Source organism: Rhopalosiphum padi, chromosome 4 (genome assembly GCF_020882245.1).
Source record: "Rhopalosiphum padi isolate XX-2018 chromosome 4, ASM2088224v1, whole genome shotgun sequence".
Classification (NCBI taxonomy): Eukaryota; Metazoa; Arthropoda; class Insecta; order Hemiptera; family Aphididae; genus Rhopalosiphum; species Rhopalosiphum padi.
This window is the reverse complement of record NC_083600.1, coordinates 8402563-8420922: the sequence shown is the minus strand read 5'-3', so window position 1 is coordinate 8420922 and position 18360 is coordinate 8402563. Positions and strand designations below refer to the sequence as shown.

General features: G+C 28.3%; 1 protein-coding gene across 3 annotated transcripts in view; it reads right to left on the bottom strand.

The window, feature by feature from the left end:
• LOC132929856 (protein O-mannosyl-transferase TMTC2-like) overlaps positions 1–18360 on the bottom strand; it is a 285751-nt gene that overhangs the window by 117757 nt on the left and 149634 nt on the right. For all 3 annotated transcript variants that reach the window (XM_060995466.1, XM_060995465.1, XM_060995464.1), the window contains exons 4-5: positions 17910–18335; positions 16908–17208 (exon numbers count right to left, since the gene is read on the bottom strand). In XM_060995466.1, coding sequence (XP_060851449.1) covers positions 16908–17208; positions 17910–18335 — 727 coding nt within the window. The remainder of the gene's footprint in view (positions 1–16907; positions 17209–17909; positions 18336–18360) is intronic.

Sequence of the window (18360 nt, the reverse complement as noted above, 5' to 3'; positions counted from 1 at the left end):
GTATAATTTTGGACAATGTGTAATACATTATAATAGCTACTATTTATCAAATTGTGTAATTTAATAGACATTGTATTATATACCAAAACTCTATAATAGCTTTTTTTGAAATAGAAAAATGTATAAGGTTAATAAAGGTGTATAAAATAATTAGTCATTGTAATTTTAATTTGTATGTTTATTTACATATATAATTATTTTCTCTTTTTAATTGTATTATAATAATACTAGGGTCGTGACTCGTGTAAAATTCACATAATGCTTATTCCTCGTAGATATTTAACATTAATAACAAATTATCATTACTTATATTATTTAAATAATTTATCATTTATGTATGCCATTAATGGCAATAAAGCCTTAATATAATAATACTATAGTAGTTGTATCATTGTGTAACATTATTGGAGTACATCTAAGCTACAAGATAGGTACACGTATAATACGTATATACTATGCTTGTGTATATAAATTATCAAATTAATGGTTTTTTTTTTTTTTTGTTAGTTCTGTCAATTCTGGATAATTTAAATATAGTACTAAAAAATACCCAATTAAAAAGTAAAAATAAAGTCTGAACGTATACTGATTTCCAAACTAAAATTTAGTTCTGTACTAAGTTAATAGGCTAAATTTCGTTACGTATTATGGTGGTTTAGTGGAGTTTGGTATAATTTTTGCATGCCTACATAAAATACGTTTTAATCGAACGGACGGTGCTAACCGGAAATGGGCATTGAAATACTAAGAAGAAAGTGGCTTGAACTGCGTAGACGTTACGCTACGCGTTTTTCGTCTTTTCCGGTCGTCCCAACGAGAGTAGATTCGAATAGCGCTATATAAATACACTGCGGCACATATAATATACCAAGTGGGGCGACAAAAGTCAGATGCCGTCCATGATAAATCTGAGTAAAAGAAGCGGGAATGAAAAAAACAGCGTTTTTCGTTTTTGATCGCGTTTCCGAAACGTTTGTCGGCGTTGGAATTTATATTATATTTACAGAGTAAAACGACGATATTTACGACGAAAACGACGGTTACGATTCGATTAAATGAAAAGTGAAAAGAATCTGGCACCCTCTCCTGTGACCTCCATCGTTCCTTTTTCCACGTCGATTTTGGCACCGATAGCGATACGAGACATAAAGCGAATAAACACGCGCGCACACTACAGGCACGACTGCTTTTGAAACCACTGAAATAAATAAGCCATATATAGACGCGCGACCGGGAGTTTATAATATTTTTGCATCGTTTGTGTGTATGTGGAGTTGTGGATACGAAAATAATTTATTTGTTAAGAAAAAAAAGAAAAAAATAATGACGGGATTTATGGGGCGATGGCTAAGTTAAATCATCAAGAGAATAATACACACTCAACGATGATGTCGAGACGAGATATCGTGCGCCATACTGTGCGCCTTTGGGCCAAAGTGCATTTCCGAACTACCGCCGTGACTGCGGTGTGTCGTTCAGCCTAATTGAGAAAGGAAAGTCATCGGATTAAGGGTGGATGGGTATTATAAAGCGTAAGAGGAAGGGTAGCTCCAAACGGAGGTAAAAACTTCAATGTCCCATACTTCTATACAGTCTTCACTTGACTTAACTTCAGTTTCTCTTACTTGCCCTTTTTTTATTCATAAATACTTTTCCTTCCAAGTTTTTTCTGCTTCCATTTTATTTTATATTTTTTGGTTTTAAATTAGCCATGATGATTGTATACGTAATCACTCAAAATCACACACAAAAAGTTAAAAGTGTTTATATTTTAACGGGTGTAACTACGGCATGGAGACGGAAAAATCTAAACAAATACATATCGCATTAAAGTAGCTATTTAATTTCAAATTTGTGATTTTGGTTATAATACGTATGTATGTACTAGTTATAGGTATATTTTGAAGCAGACAAAAATATGTTATAATCACATAGGTTTAACAGGTATCCCAAAAATATTAATAGGTTTTATATTATTCATTTTATTCATTAATATTAAGGTGCGTACAACGTTTTTCGATAAAATTATGATATTAAACTATGAAAATCGATTGATTATAATATAACATCATGTTTTTTTTTTTTTGGATTATGAATGGAGTTATAACAAATCTACAGTTATCTCTTTTCTTTCTTTATGTCTGAATACCTGAGATCATAGCTTATTATTATTATGAAGAGTTAAACTTATTTGTAATAAAATAGACTTTAAAATATGTTTATATGCCAAAGTCAATTATATGTTATTTGTATTTTTTTTTATCTGTGTACATATTCGTTAATATTGTTTTTAAACATTTTATATTTTATATTGATACAAAAATCCTTTATCAATCATAAGATTAAAATATATGTATAGGGTCTAAAAACTGATACAGTTAAAACTATAATATACAGAAACACTATAATATTATATTATCATGTTTACGGTCACTCTACGTTTTATTTCATGTACCATTATATAATTTTTAAACATCTTATTTGTAAAGTTATATACAAAGTATCATCAGGTAGGCTTCTGTCATTGACTCGTAAAATTTTTGAAGATGCAAAACATTTTTATTAATATAAAATATTTTTAATGAAAACAAAACTTTTTTCTAAAACCAAAACATTTATATTTATATATTTATAATAATATGACGTCTTATTGTTGATGGTATTACCTCGTTTCTAATTTTATTAAATTTAATAATATTTAATCGAATTGATATTTAACAGTAAACAATCATTATCTCGAAAATTATTAAGTTTTGGTTGACTAAAAAAAATATCTAACCAATATATGCAAAATAGACGTTTCAATGTATTTATCATGTCTTAAAAAAAAAGTTTTCTTGGCTTTAAGCCAAACTGGAAATCTATAGTTATATAAATCGTCAATACATAGATTGTACGCATATTTAAAACAGTTAATTTTTTCTAAATTGTATACTAAAATAATTATTAAACTATGAAATACATTTTTCTTTTATTACCAATTCGCCAATTACTTATTCTACAATATTTTCTATTATCCTATTGGCTATCTAAACATGGTTAGATCGGTAATCAGGTATACCTACCTGCAGTGGCGTATTTTCAATAATCGCTTGGGGGGGGGGGGGTTAAAATTTTTTAAATCATATTATGATAAAGATAATTTGTATCATCTTACTTTAAATTTAAAACTAGGAATAAAGAAATAAAATTAATACAAACAATATTAATTTATAACTGAAAAAATGTTGTCGTGCCGTTACTGTATTGCCGTAACGAATTTCTGCCCGGTCGACTAAGTGTCGACATCGGTCACCGGAGCTCTACTATTATGGTTTTTTTGGATTGTGGACAATATTTTTATAATTTGTTTATCAACAACTCTGTACACACATACTAGTTAGGTATTTTAATTAAAAACTTCTACGACGCGTTGGTGCATAGATCCATGTTTTTTTTGTTCTGGTGGGGTGGTTGAACCCGGGGACCCCCCCACCGTAAATACGCCACTGCCTACCTGTTATTGTCTTGTTATCTTATGTATATTATGTAATATACTATATATTTAGGTAGAGTATAATAGTATGTTTTATCATAAACAATTTGTATGTTAACACAATGTGTTAAAATAAATGAATTAATGTATAATATTAAGATATCATTTTTTTCTATAAATATGAAAAATTAAGATAATAATGTAGGGTTTTTTCCCCTAAAATGTCGTAAAAAAAAATAAAATCTAACCCCCTCCAATTTATCATCTTTTAAATACCCTATATGGCCATAATGTCCACTATTGTTATAGAAATCAAACCTTCCTATTATACATAGTTACGCTACAGTATGGTATTGTATATTGTAATAGACTACAGATTTTATGACGACATAAACAACTATAACTTGCTGAAGATAATATAAACGAATGATAAAAACAAAATATTTGAAAAACATCTATTAACATTTCAATTCAAGTCTTGTTTTTTTTATATTCTCACAGTTAAGTAATTACATTAATTTAAAATATCGTGGAAATGGAAAATATAAACAATACTTTAGTATCATTTAGACATCAAAAAAAAATCAATATAGTCGTATTATGTATTATGTACTAAAATATTTAACCTGTAAAGCACATGAAATATATTTCAAAATATCTTAAATATTCCGAAAATACCTAAGTGAAATAAACAAAAGTTCCATATTATAAATTAAATTTTATTGAAAGACATGAATCATATACATTTCATGATTAGAAAACAATTATACTAGCAGACGAAAACGCATTTTGCGTTCAATCCACGCCCTATTTGTCACGATCGAGATAATATTATTAGTGTGCGTCGTTATCGAATAAGGTATTGGTTTTTAAATTGCGTGCGCGTAACGAACCGTATAAAATCGAGGTCAATTACTTGGCAATTAGTTGCCGGCAATTAATCCATTTCTATAATGTATATCATATATATTATATAGACCGCGTGCTTGGTGGCAATTCAATCGACATATTATTATTATTTTCTCTTATGCTTTTTGAAAATCATATTACCGTAATTACGTCGACATAATCAAATGACTACGAGTGTTAGTGGAGAGTTTGGCTTCCACAGATTCAAGAGTACCGATAATTTAATCAGGGTATTTGAACAGTAATTTGTTTCCCAATATTGCATTATATAATGTAATATATTATGCACAGTTTGCACGTTGCACATACTATGAAAATATACAATAATATTGTTTATATTAATTACAATTACGGATGCAAATAGCAAACCTCACGAGTTTTTAATATTTAATTAATTTTTCATAGCCCCGCAATATTTTTGATAATAAATCAACAGCATTATAATTTATAATTTCAGATTTATAAGAGTTTTAATCATAAAATCTAGACAAATTTGGAGTTAATAATATGAGTATGTTATAGGTACATTCCGATATTTTTTTTTTATTATAGTGTCAAACACGTCCAACAATTTTCCAAAGAACCTTTATAAATTTGTGACTGGAAAATATACAATATTTTTTAGCAATATGAGTATAATTCTTTGTACGTCTAACAAAAAAGAAAAAAGTTAAAAGATACTGTAGATTCAAAACGTATATTTTATTACTTTTATTGAATTTTTAATAAAACAAATAAGAAAATATCAAATCGTAGAGAAATAAGAAACAATATCGATAATATATTAAAAAGATTGTATCAAAAGAATATTTCAAAATGAAAAATGAAAAATACTAAAAAAATTATAGATTAATTTTGAAACTTTATATAGAAATAAAAAAAATAAACATCAAAATAATATTATAAACTTATATACTCGTATAAGTAATTTGTATATATATATATAGAACTATATTAAATGTAGTCAAATCAATAGAAATTTTATAAAACATTTTAAGAATTTTAATTTGATATACTTTTTTATTAAAAGTCTGCCCGAGGTTTTTTATATAATAAATATTATATTAAATTAGTTACACATTAAATACAACAGTACATTAAAATATGATTCGGCTTAAGAACTATACAAATTTGTAAATTTTTCATAGTTAAATATTCAATATCAAAATAAATATACCTATATATAGTGTGCAATTGAAGTTATAACGAATTGGGAAATAATAGACGTCTTGTTTATTATGCACTATATATTAATAAAAAAAACTAAAAGTAATTGCAACAATCTGCTCTATAAATTGTTTTTATATTTTATAATACTGGAATCATTACTTTTTCACATATATTAATTTTTTAATTAATTAAGCTTCGGACACCGAAAATTAGCTGTGTGATTTTTTTATTTTTTTAATACACTAAGTATAAGTAATAGTATTTTTGAACACGTGTTATCGTATTTGTAACTTGACTTTGTCTCTGAGAGCTCGGGTGGTCACCCGTTTAAAAGCAACGCACCGGATGGTGCTTGAATACAGCTCTATTTACTGACTGTAACCAAACACTACATGCTCCTCACACAATATGTTATATTTGACATACAAACGTATTAAACTGAAAAATGTTAACTATATCATAAAGTACATAGTATACCTATTTTAAACGAAGGATAAAGCAAAATGTTTTTTTTTTAATTATCATATTTTCCAAAGGTTATTTTTTACATTCCGTTTTGAACCGTGACTATCTAATCAGATTATTGATTGGTTTACGGTCGGAAAGGAAATATAGCCGCATGCTATTAGCGCGTAAAAGCCGAAAGCTAAAGGGTACCTACTATATATAGCTGGAAGTGTATCGGTAGCTTAATGAATATAATTAAATTGACCGTCACCGGTTTAATTATAATAATACGTATGTATATATACTATACACTGTACCTATACACATTATAGAATTTATTATAGTAAATTACGGAATAATCGATTAGAAAAAAAAAAAACGATCAATGGTTCTATGGTGCCAGATATACGTCGACGATGACAATGCCACGGATGATAGTAATATTATACTGGGCCAACTAAATTAATACAGTGTGTGTATATATCGATAAGGCAATCTAATTTGGTATCTACGTATACGAATTTACAGGGTGTATCACGAAGTTCTGACAAATTAAATAAATTGTATTTTAATCAATTTTTTTCAATTTTTTTTTTCATTAATTTAATATAATTTTAATTTTTTTTTTTTTTATAAAAATTAAATTTGCCATTTTATAAACATATTGAATAAAATAGTATTAACGTATACTGTATTTAATTAAAGTAATTTGTTTGTGACTTATGGACGCTTAAATATTCATTCAACTTTCTGTTACTGTACAATTTACTAAAACCAAATTCAAATGTAAAATACCAGTAGTTAAAACGAAATTTTTATCTGGAGTCAACGATAACCATATCAGAATATTGATAATAATATGTAAAATTTATGTAAAGCCGTAGTGGTAATAAGACAATAAATTCGTAGATAATGAAGAGTATGGTTATCGTATTCGTATGTATTGCACTAACCTTTGGTTAAAAAAAAACAAAAACAAAAAATAAATCGAAAAGTTTGTCTTATATTAGCTAGTAAACCATATTTTATTGAAAAACTCCAATAGAAAGAATAAAATAATGTATATATGATTTAATTTACCTTTTTTTTTTACATTCTGTTACTTTTGTAGCCCTTGCCAAAATGGATTTCACTATAGAAATCAATTCGAAATCCGTGTTTTATTTTTTTTTTCATATTTTTTGTTTGTCTTGTAATAAGTATTGGAATTTTCTAAGATATTACAACCTTTTTTTTTTTTTTTTTTTTGATCATCGAGTGATTATTTTATAGCCTTTTGAATTTAATATAATCCAAACATCAATGAATTCAAAATATACATCTTTTTTGCCTTATGCTGTTCATTTTGAACATTTTTTTTTTACATTTTTAATAAATAATTTCCAGTTAGAATGTGGAATTTTGCGTTTATACACTCCATACTTAACACATCATGTAAAATTAAAAAATTTAAAATATTTTAAGCTAGGTGTTTTTGATTTTTACTTATTGTTGAATGTTTATATATTTTAATAATTTTATTAGTTTAAACATATTAAATTAACTTAATTAATACATTTTTTCAGATATTTTTAAGATGTAATTTGTAGTTTGTGATGTTTTAGGTAATTTTTTACTATTTATAGTATAATAAATGCATTTGTTGCACATATTCTGTGGTTTTTACACATAGATACAGATTTTCATAAGGATTTACTAATTATAATATACTACAGCAAATCAAACCAAATTGTATAAATTACATACGATCGGACGTTTTGAAAATTATTTATTAAAAGTTGACTAAAAGTTCCAAAAGAATATCGATTTCACGTGTATAAAATATTATCTAGGTATTGTTAACAAATGATCGATTCGGTAACCATTTTAATCACAGTGAAAACCTATAATTTTGATTGTTTCCCATTTAAATAATATTTCCGTATTTAAACTCAAATTAAACGTATTACGAAGAAAATATTAAATAATATTTTGTGTTTTTGTATTGGTAAATATAGCGTATAGCTTACGATTTCATATTATAGTACAGCGCTTTGTTTTACAATGACATTATTTAAATGACGAGGTTATCAAAATGCTTAAACAACAATTAAATATTTTAGATTTTGAGCTGCACAGCTCATACAAAAGCCATTGAGTGAAACAAAATCCTTAAAATGTTTACACTGGAGCCCTTGCGAATAGAACACGCTTAACATTACGAAATTATAGTATAGAGAACCAGTATCCAACCGACAAATGGAATATTGAACGACAATTTGGCTTATAATCGTTTATTAAACATATTATTAATATGCACATATAATTTGCACGAGTCGTTATGAAAACAATACATAAATAAATTGCCAACGATTCAATATATTAGATATATATATGTCAAATAAAAAAACTGTGTAATTGATCATAACGTGAAATATATTTTATGCAAAGTTACCACCACATTAATTAATAATAAATAATAAACAAATGGAACGGAGAGATGCCGGTCGTAATTAGACTGTATTTCAGTTTTAATAGTGGATGGGGTTTTTTTTTATGTTGCGACAAACTCGACAAAAATTTAAATAATAAACTCATATCGCGCGACGGTACTGCACAAGTCAGTATTTTGTGTCCGACACAAAAACAATTCTACACCACACACACACACACACACACACACACACACACACACACACACACACACACATACGCGCGTGCATTTTGATATATAAATTAAAACTAAAAAGTACCTCGCACGCGTATATACATTTCGCCATCGGTGTCGGAGTGCAGTCAGTCGGGTCGGGGTTTAAACCTTTATTAGTGAATATGTATATATATATGTATATTTTTTAGTTTAGTTTTTATATTTCATTTTACGACTTTGTGCTCGTTGTTAGCTGCACACACAGCGTACTCGCTGTGACATGCCAACGCATATTCACACACGTAGATTGTTGTAAGCGCGACGTGAGTATACTTTAGCTGTTGTACATTAAATGAACCAAGCACGAATTTGCAAGTAAGACTCGTAGACGGTATTATATTAAATACCAGCGAGTTTCGCTAAATGTGACCACTGATTAATAGTAGGTATATCCACTGTTTATTGGGATCGTTTATGTAAAACATAATGACTAAACTATGCTGTTGCAATGTATGATATTATATAGACCTATAAAACAAAATGTACGAAATAAATTATATCGATAAGATCAAAGTGATATCCGCCAATGATTTGTTCTTGTTAAGATTAACTTAGTGCACCGTTATTTATTATAGTGTAAAAATCGAATTTCAAACAAAGGTACCCCGCCAAATGATGGTCCACTACTCTGATCAACTAAACTTAATTTTTTTTCAACCCACAAGTTAGTTAACTACTTCAATTCTCAATTTTAGTCGATTCCTTGCCTTTTATTTTAGTTCCTTAAAAGTTTTGGCTTTTGCGTTATTTTTAATTTGGTCTACGTAAGAGTTACGAGAAAACCCTGCAGTTCTCTTCACTTCGATAATTATATTATGCAGCTTTTCTGGGTGTCTCGGGACATCTTCCAACTATTTTCCAACATAATTTTCTAACCGTATGCTCGTTTTTTCTTAATAATTCCAAGTATCTCTCTGTTAGTTTTTCTTTATCCAGTTTATACTTTCTATACGATTCTAGCAACACATTTTAAAGTCCTCGGCATCATTTATTACTTAAGTAATGATGTATGATACTTAAGTATTTGAAACACAATTAATAAAAAAAATATGAATAAAATATGGAATATATAGAATTTGTCACTCAAAAAACTTATCGTTCTGATAACAATAAAAATTGATTTTAAAAGTAGTTATTGAAGCCATTGTCTTTATTGGCGACTATAAAATAATAAGCAGTAGGCATGATATTGGTAATATTCCAAAAATGATTCCAATATTTATGCTGATATATTTTTACATGCTCGCAACAATGGTGGTAATAAAAAACGTAACAGATCACGAGACATTTCCAGTGTTTTCTAATTTAGCAAGTCACTTAAGACTTAAGCTGTTTATAATTGAACGCCTGTGCATGGAAAATATACTGTGTAATAAAAAATTGTATTGGTATCAAATCTCAGATAAAGGTATGGTTACGTTTAAGTGCAGGCGTGGGATGTTTTATTGAAAAAAAACATTGTTTCCCACCTGGTATGTGATGGCACTTACGCATGTATTTATATGCTGCTGATAAAAACTATGCGATTGTATACACATGAGTCATCGGTAAAAGTTTTATGGACAGTGTTCCAACAAAAAATTACTCAAACTGAATAGGGGAAAACGTGACCAAAAATTTTATAATTGTAATATATATTTTTTATGTCAATATTAACTTTATTTTTTACTCATTTATTTAACATTCAGATTCTCTGTTTCTAAATATCTTTGTGTGTTCTATATGAATGTCTATTTAATCAATTTCAGTTATGAAGTCCGACTATAAATACCTTTATATTATAGTGTAGAGTGACTAATATACTTTGAAGTGGGTTAATCTCACTTGCTGCAGCGAATAAGACAAAATGAAACTAATAGACACTATACAAAGCAGTATAAAATCCAGACAAAGAATTTCTATCGTTCAAACGATTTAAAATGAGAGTAGGTATATTAATATAATCAATATACTTATTATGCGTTTAATTTCGAACAATATGTGAAATTTAAAAGTACATACAACATCAATACAGCATAATGAATTTAAAACACTGTGCACGAAAACTAGTCATAAACGCTAGAGTAGACGCGTTACCGTTATAAAATTGTATTATATATTAGATAGATAATATAAAATTATGTCTACAGACAATCGCAAACCAGATGTCTATTATGTTTAAAGTTGTTCAATGTTAACAATAACTGACACAGTTTATATAGTCACATAAAAAAATCTAGGTTACCATGTGGAATGGAATACACATACTAGCAATTAACTAATTAATTGTTCAACTATAATTTCAAAATAATTAAATTATTATACTATAACCTGTGTACTCATAGTTCATAAATGCAAACATTGAGGAAGAGGGGATGCTTAAAATGTATTCAAACAATAGTTTGTCTTAATCTTGGTCTAGTTCTAACCACTTAAATAGTATCGATTATAATATTACATACTACTCCAAAAATAATTATGAAAACAATTTGGTGAAATGTTTGGAATCCACGATTGACACTAATGGCACTATAGAAACAAAATCAAACTAATTCAAGGTTTCAATATTAGAGTTCTAGACAGTCTCAAATTGGATACAATAATGCTATAAATTGTATTATTAAAAAGGATATTCTTATAAACTCGGTGAATTACTTGGAGTGCCGTAACGATGCATAATCCGAGAATTTATATTAAAATAAATTACTAATTGTATAATAATAATTTTTACCAAGAACATTATAAAACTGATTTGATAATTGTAAGTGACGACCTCAATGAATGACAACGACGGAATAATATCATATGAGTGATATGACCATTATATACATATAACCACTGCATCTTTGCAGTATAATTGTGGTTGTTGTATTATAAGCATTTTGGTTGTTGAGAGATTCGAAACTTTTTTAGAGTGGTTATCAATTTATCACTACCTATATTGTATAAAATAACATGTATATAATCTTGCTCGAATGAAATGTCTGTATGTATACGAAGAGATAAAAATAATAATAATAAAACGTTTTCCTCCGCCCAGTTCATATAATATAATAACTGTAACATTAAAGTAACAAAACCATTATATTATCCGTAGTTTTTTCGTTAATGACGTGGTTTTTATTTTTTCTACAATCCACTACCGTCCGTCAAACATCTTTCTTTTGCGTTTTATTATGTCCTCGAGTCGTAATTTTTTTCATATAATATACAAACATTGTTAAATCTCAGGGAGAACTATTTTTAAGTTACAAACACCACCCATACATTGTAAAAATGTCATTTCCAGATGTTGAGAACACGACCTTATCATTTCTTTCTTTCGTACGTATTAAATACGGAGGAAAAATTCGTATATATTTTATACGCAATAACATTTTTTTTTCTACGAAAATAAACGCGCATTCCGACGGTGCAGAGTGAGATTATACTTTTTCCACTTATTTCCACTGCGTGTTATAGAAAAAATATAATCGAAACTCGCTTTATTATAATATAATACATAAACTGAGCGATTATATTTTAATAGACGCAACGTGAAGGGACACATCGTTTAAAATGCGTATTAAAGTTTATCGTAGCGACGCAGGCAGCGCCGTTTGTCGAATGTTATCGTTTCGAAGTGTTGTTTGTCTTTCATCGGTTTTTATTGTTATTATTATTATATTTTTTCCAGTGTACGGGTTAGTTTGAAATATACCCGTTGAATAATAATATAATGCCACTTTATTCTTATATTTTATTATAATACACGTAGGGCGTGCACAACTGAACAAAAATTATTCTTAAGATTAAAAAATATGTATATAGATATTATATTAATTTGTATCTTTAAATATGGTTTCAAAAAATTATTCCTGTACTTGGAACGCCATAATTAAATTGAATTGCTTATATTATTTTATCTCATGGTAAATTCTCATAAAGGCATAATCATATACAACAAAATAACCAATACTATTTACCTAAATATTATTGATTTTTAAGTAAAAGTTAAGCTCATTAAATAATGTAATAAATTGAGGGATGATGGAATAATGTGTGATCTATCGACAAATAATGGTCGTCTACAATATAGTTTTGTAGGTAGAATGCGTTATTTACCGATAACAGATATTTATGCTGTACAAATACTATAATGACATCGATACAATTGGATTTTATATTTATATTATACGTATTTTATTCTTAAAATATCATCCAGTTACAATTAAGTGTTCACTGGTGTCATATAAAATACTTTAAACTATGAAAATGAAATCACTGTAGAAAATAACCGAAGGAATTATGAAAATGTAATACAGGGTCAAAGAGTATTTAATTTGTTATGTGATCATGACAACATAACTGAACATCGATTTTCTATTATAAAAAAAAAATCAATGAAATACTTTATTTTAGAAAATAAGATAGCATTTGGTATAGCGATTCACAGTGATCAGAGATGATTATATAAATATAATACACATGTATATTTCTCTGAAAGACCAGGGATTTATACTGAAAACTTCATGGATCTAAATACTGGAGCTCATACCCAATAAATAGCAACTATTTTTAAGTGTTAGTCAACACCAATATTATAACATAAACGTTAATGTTGCCTATCCAATATTAACTGACGACTAGAAAAATAGTGGCGATAATGACTTTTGATAAATAAAATCAGATTTTAAGAAAACTTTGGAATATAAAATGAACAGATAACATTTTAGTAAATACATTTATATTTTAAGTTGGTTATATAATAAAAAGGTAATCAGTAGATCACATTTACCGGTATATAAAACGTTAGACTACTAGTTACATATTATTGGAATGATTTACTGTAATTTTATGAGTATAAAACTCTTGTCAGTCTGTTTGATTAAACAGCATATGTACATATTATGTGGCCAACGATAAAATTATACTAACTTAACGTGTAACACGAGAACTATAAGCATAGCGATGGAGCCCCTGCAGTTGTGAAGGTTTCAAACTTAGCATTTAAGTGTAATATTTCTACGCTCATGATTTCCATGTTAACTTTATAAGAAAACGAAAGACACGCAGTATGCATATATCTACTTTGTATAATAATGTGTACGTATAGGTAATAGTTAGACTCCTGCAGAGGATACTATGCGTATACGCACCTGCAGCTAATTAGTGTCCTCATGTATAATATTATAATACATTATAATGTATACCTATAAAAATATTATATATATTTTATATGGCAGTATTTCGCAGACTTGTATATTTAAAAATAATATCGTTCCGCATAAAAACGATTACTCAAATCTAGAACGACCTTTTTCGACCCTCGAAATAGCACGTTGTATAAAATAACGCGTATGTGTAATAATAATATATTCTATTCTCTTTACGAAATTCCGCGGCGTTGGATTTTCAAACGACAAGCAGCTATATATACATATATTATATATATATATATATATATATATATATATATATATATATATATATATGTGTGTGTGTGTGTGAAACATAATATTATAGGTCCGCGGGCGAATCGAGTTTTATCCAACCCGTAATAATAAAATGAATAAATCGATGCCTGAAGTCGGTGCAACAGTATATATGTACGTATAATATGATATATTATAATACGCCATTGCTCCAAATTTTTGGCGGACCTCAACCCGACTACTGTTGTTACGACGATATTTATATTATACGATACATAATCCTGGAGCTCGTGTACAAAGATCATTTTTTTGAAATTGGAAAATGACGCGTGGCATAACTACATTTTTTTTGTTTAAATTGTAGTTGAGATGAGCCGATATAATATTGCGTAAACTGTAACTATTATTATTATTATTATTATTTATATTATTACTTACGTATCTACAATATCTCTGTGGTCTAAAACTCAATTGGCCGTTGAAAAAACTCTAAGTATTATCAATATACTTATTGTAATATAGTTAGTTTTGTCTTTATTTTTATCGAGCTTATCGTTGAATAATAATCTTTCTACAATCATTATTTCCTTAGAGACAAAACAATTTTCAGTTTAAAAAAAAATGCCTCTAGGCAAATACTACATAATATATACTGAATTGAACTTCTTTATACGCAGTAAAATGTATTTTAGACGATTTGTTTTCAAACAATAATAGTCACGACCATATAATAATAGGAATAAATGAAGGTTAATTTAAATTTAAAAACAATTTTGTTGCAATTTTTTTATTTTTATGGGCACGACGCCACAACCTGATGGTTTTTAGTACACGAACTTCCGGGATCTGGGTATATAGGATGCACATATAAATATGTACACTTTTTTTTATTTTCAATCAAATTTTTTGAAATTGTTTATATGTTTATATATACAATATATTTTATATACTTAGATTATTGTGATTACAATATATTGATGTATAATGTTGAATATTAATGAAAAGTTATAAACTTTTTCAAATTTTAAAATATATACCTATGTTTAAATTAAAGTAACATTATGGTTTACATAAATTGATGATAAATTTCACTGCTTATTATGGATCACAGTGAATTGGTTGCAAACAATTGATCGCCGGTGAATTGATCGCGAGAGAATTAATCGCAATACAATTGGTCACCAGGATAATTTATCGTAAAACGAACATTTAGGTTTATTTGTATTATTTTATTATACTAATTACATAATTATTACACGAATTTCCTATTTATATGTATATTATTTAAGAATATTCAAATATTCTTATTTATTTTTAAATAACGAACAGTTAAGTTAATCTAATTTAAAATGTGGCTAACAGACATAATATTATATAGGTAATAATATAGATGCCATATTTTTATATATACACGAGATAATTGAACTGGTGTGGTAATAACTTCGATAAGCTTTTTAAAGAGAATAGCCCATAGTTTTCAACTTCAACTTCAAATGTAAACTATATTTTTTAAATTTAATGAATTCCTCCATTACTATCATATTTTATATGTAATTACTAATTATTAACAATTAACAATCTAAAGTTAAATTTTTATTTAGTTAAATTTTAAATTTTTATATGACAAATAAACATTTTAATATTAATATCATAATTTTGTAAATTGGATGAACTATCAGTTATTTAAAAATAAATGATTTTAATATTTTAGAATAATTAACATAAAACTCGAATATATACCTAGGGTAATAAATTGACTACAAAACTACAAATTCGCGTTTGACCTTAAATTCACTGGTGACCAATTCATTTGCGATCAATTGTTCGCGACTAATTCCTCGCCTTACTAGATACCATATATTATTTATTTAAACATCGATGTTCGGAGAGCGCAATTTTTAGGAAGTATTCTGCTGTAATTTGAGAAATTCAAACTAGATAGCCAACTTACACAGGTAAAAACTTGTAATAGAAAAAAATATTAAAACGCTAAAAAAAATATGTTTCTAATTATTGTGTAATAATAATAATTTAAATTTTAAGCCATATAAAAATATATACAGTGAAATTACAGGTGTAAACCAAAATACAATAGTTAATAAACTATTTAAATACCTGTACAACTAACACAAATTATAAGCTTAGAAAATGATTAGCCTAAAAAAAATAATACATTTTTAGTAATAATATGTAAATATATAATTACGCCTTCTACGTTTTCATTTAAAAACTATTCAAAAAGTAATAAATATTTTTATAAGTAATTCTATCATTTTGGCTATTTCTCTTTAATTAAACCCTTTAATTCGAAGTTTATACAATAATGTTATTCCCAGTAATCATCAAAAATACCTGAAGCGTAAATGGTACTGAGATTTGTTCAATTAAATTAGTTAACTGTAATAATAAAATATATACAAATTGTAACAGCCATCTTTGATTCATTCGTCTTTCTCTTTAATTTACAATTTGACTTAATTCACACCTTTAGCCCACAGACATTTATATTTTTTCATTTATTTTAAATAAAAATTAGGAAATAGTAGCAGACAAAAAATGTCACAAAATAATAATATAATATTTTTTTTCGTTGGTTACAATATTATATATAATATATGTTGTAAATAAGTATTTAAAAATTACATGCGTCGTCAATAGTTTGATCAAAATATGAGACACTTGATATTTTGCGATTTTTTTTTTATATAGGTAAGAAAAATCGAGTCTAGAACTCAATTTATTTTTGATATCTATTGATTTAGTAACTGGCCTGGGGATGATTTTTTTTTAGTAAAATCGAATAATAATAATATTTAACACTAACCTTTGGGTGGGTTTATGTGCACGCCCGATCGGTACAGCGACTCGTCGTCTTGCCAGTCATTGTTCCTGATGACCGTCCGAGCACCGTATACGGTGAGCACCACTATCAGACCCATTCTTGGCCACTTGGGCCCCAACCGGCGTTCCAGTGCCGCGTAACCGTACCCAAACAAAAAGCAGTAGCCCACACTTGGCATGTACAGCACCCGCTCAGCCAGCACAAATCCCACGTAGAAGAATAAATTAGACACCGGCACGAACGGTATGGCGGTCATGGCGACTGCGAGTCCCATGGCTCTTGCCTACAAATATTATGATATTATATTCTCAATAAAAGCGACATGTTTTCAAGGACGATCATTAAGTTCAGTGTAAAAATACAATTTATTCGGGATGATAAATAGGAATGAACTCGTTATCTGCGTGTGAGTTAGATCGGTATTTTTTTCAAAAATATTAAAATAATTTGAAAAAAAAGACGAAAAACCAATGACTAACGCGTGGCAATAATTAGTATCAGAAGTTTAATGTTCTGAAAAGTACTAAAGAGTAACAACGTATAATTTCGATTTACACGGAAAATATATGAAAGTATATTATTTTTCTACGGAAAAAGACAAAATCAGAATAAAATTTGACGAAACAACACGCTGAAATAATATATTATAAAAACTAAGATAAAATTAAATAATAGAAAATACGCAGACTGACAGATTTCCGTTAAATTGAAAACCAAAATATCAAATCATATTATAAGTACTCATTGATCAAAAATATTGATAAAATAAATAAATAACGAAATAAACTTCGATACCGCTTAAGATCGTTTCTTCAGTTATCGATAATTATTTCTAGATGTATAAAAATTTGCAAAATGAAGAATTTCAGACATATTTAATACTACCGATAGTATTTACATTAACGAAAAACATATATTTTTATAAAAGCATTAATCGTAATATTATGTGTGAATAAGACGAAAACGAAATATATATTTTCTTACCGGGTCATCGGGTAGGTCGACTGGTCGATCATACTTGGTCTTTGAACAGCATCTGTGAGGCCGGTGATGATGTAGTCTGGCCCTGGACGCAGCTAAGACGGACCGCCTGGCCGCGGTGAACAAGGCCACGTACAGGGCGATGGATAACGCGTTCCTGGGATCATAGACCGAAGTTACGGGCGTGATAGCGTCCATAGACCAGTCAAAGCTCAGTCTCCGAGGGTAGACAAGCAACCGGAAGTTCTCGGCGGGCAGGTAGAGGAACGTCAGTGTTCGCGTTACCAGACTGGGCGACTTGGCGGTCGGGTTGTCGGCTGCCGCGAACACAGGTGGTCCACCATCGCCCATCAGCGACATCCTAGCAAACAGCAGACCGGCCGCCGCGCCCGACAGGATTGCCAGCGTTCTATACATTCCACCAGAATTCTGTGAACAAAACGGAAGATATCTA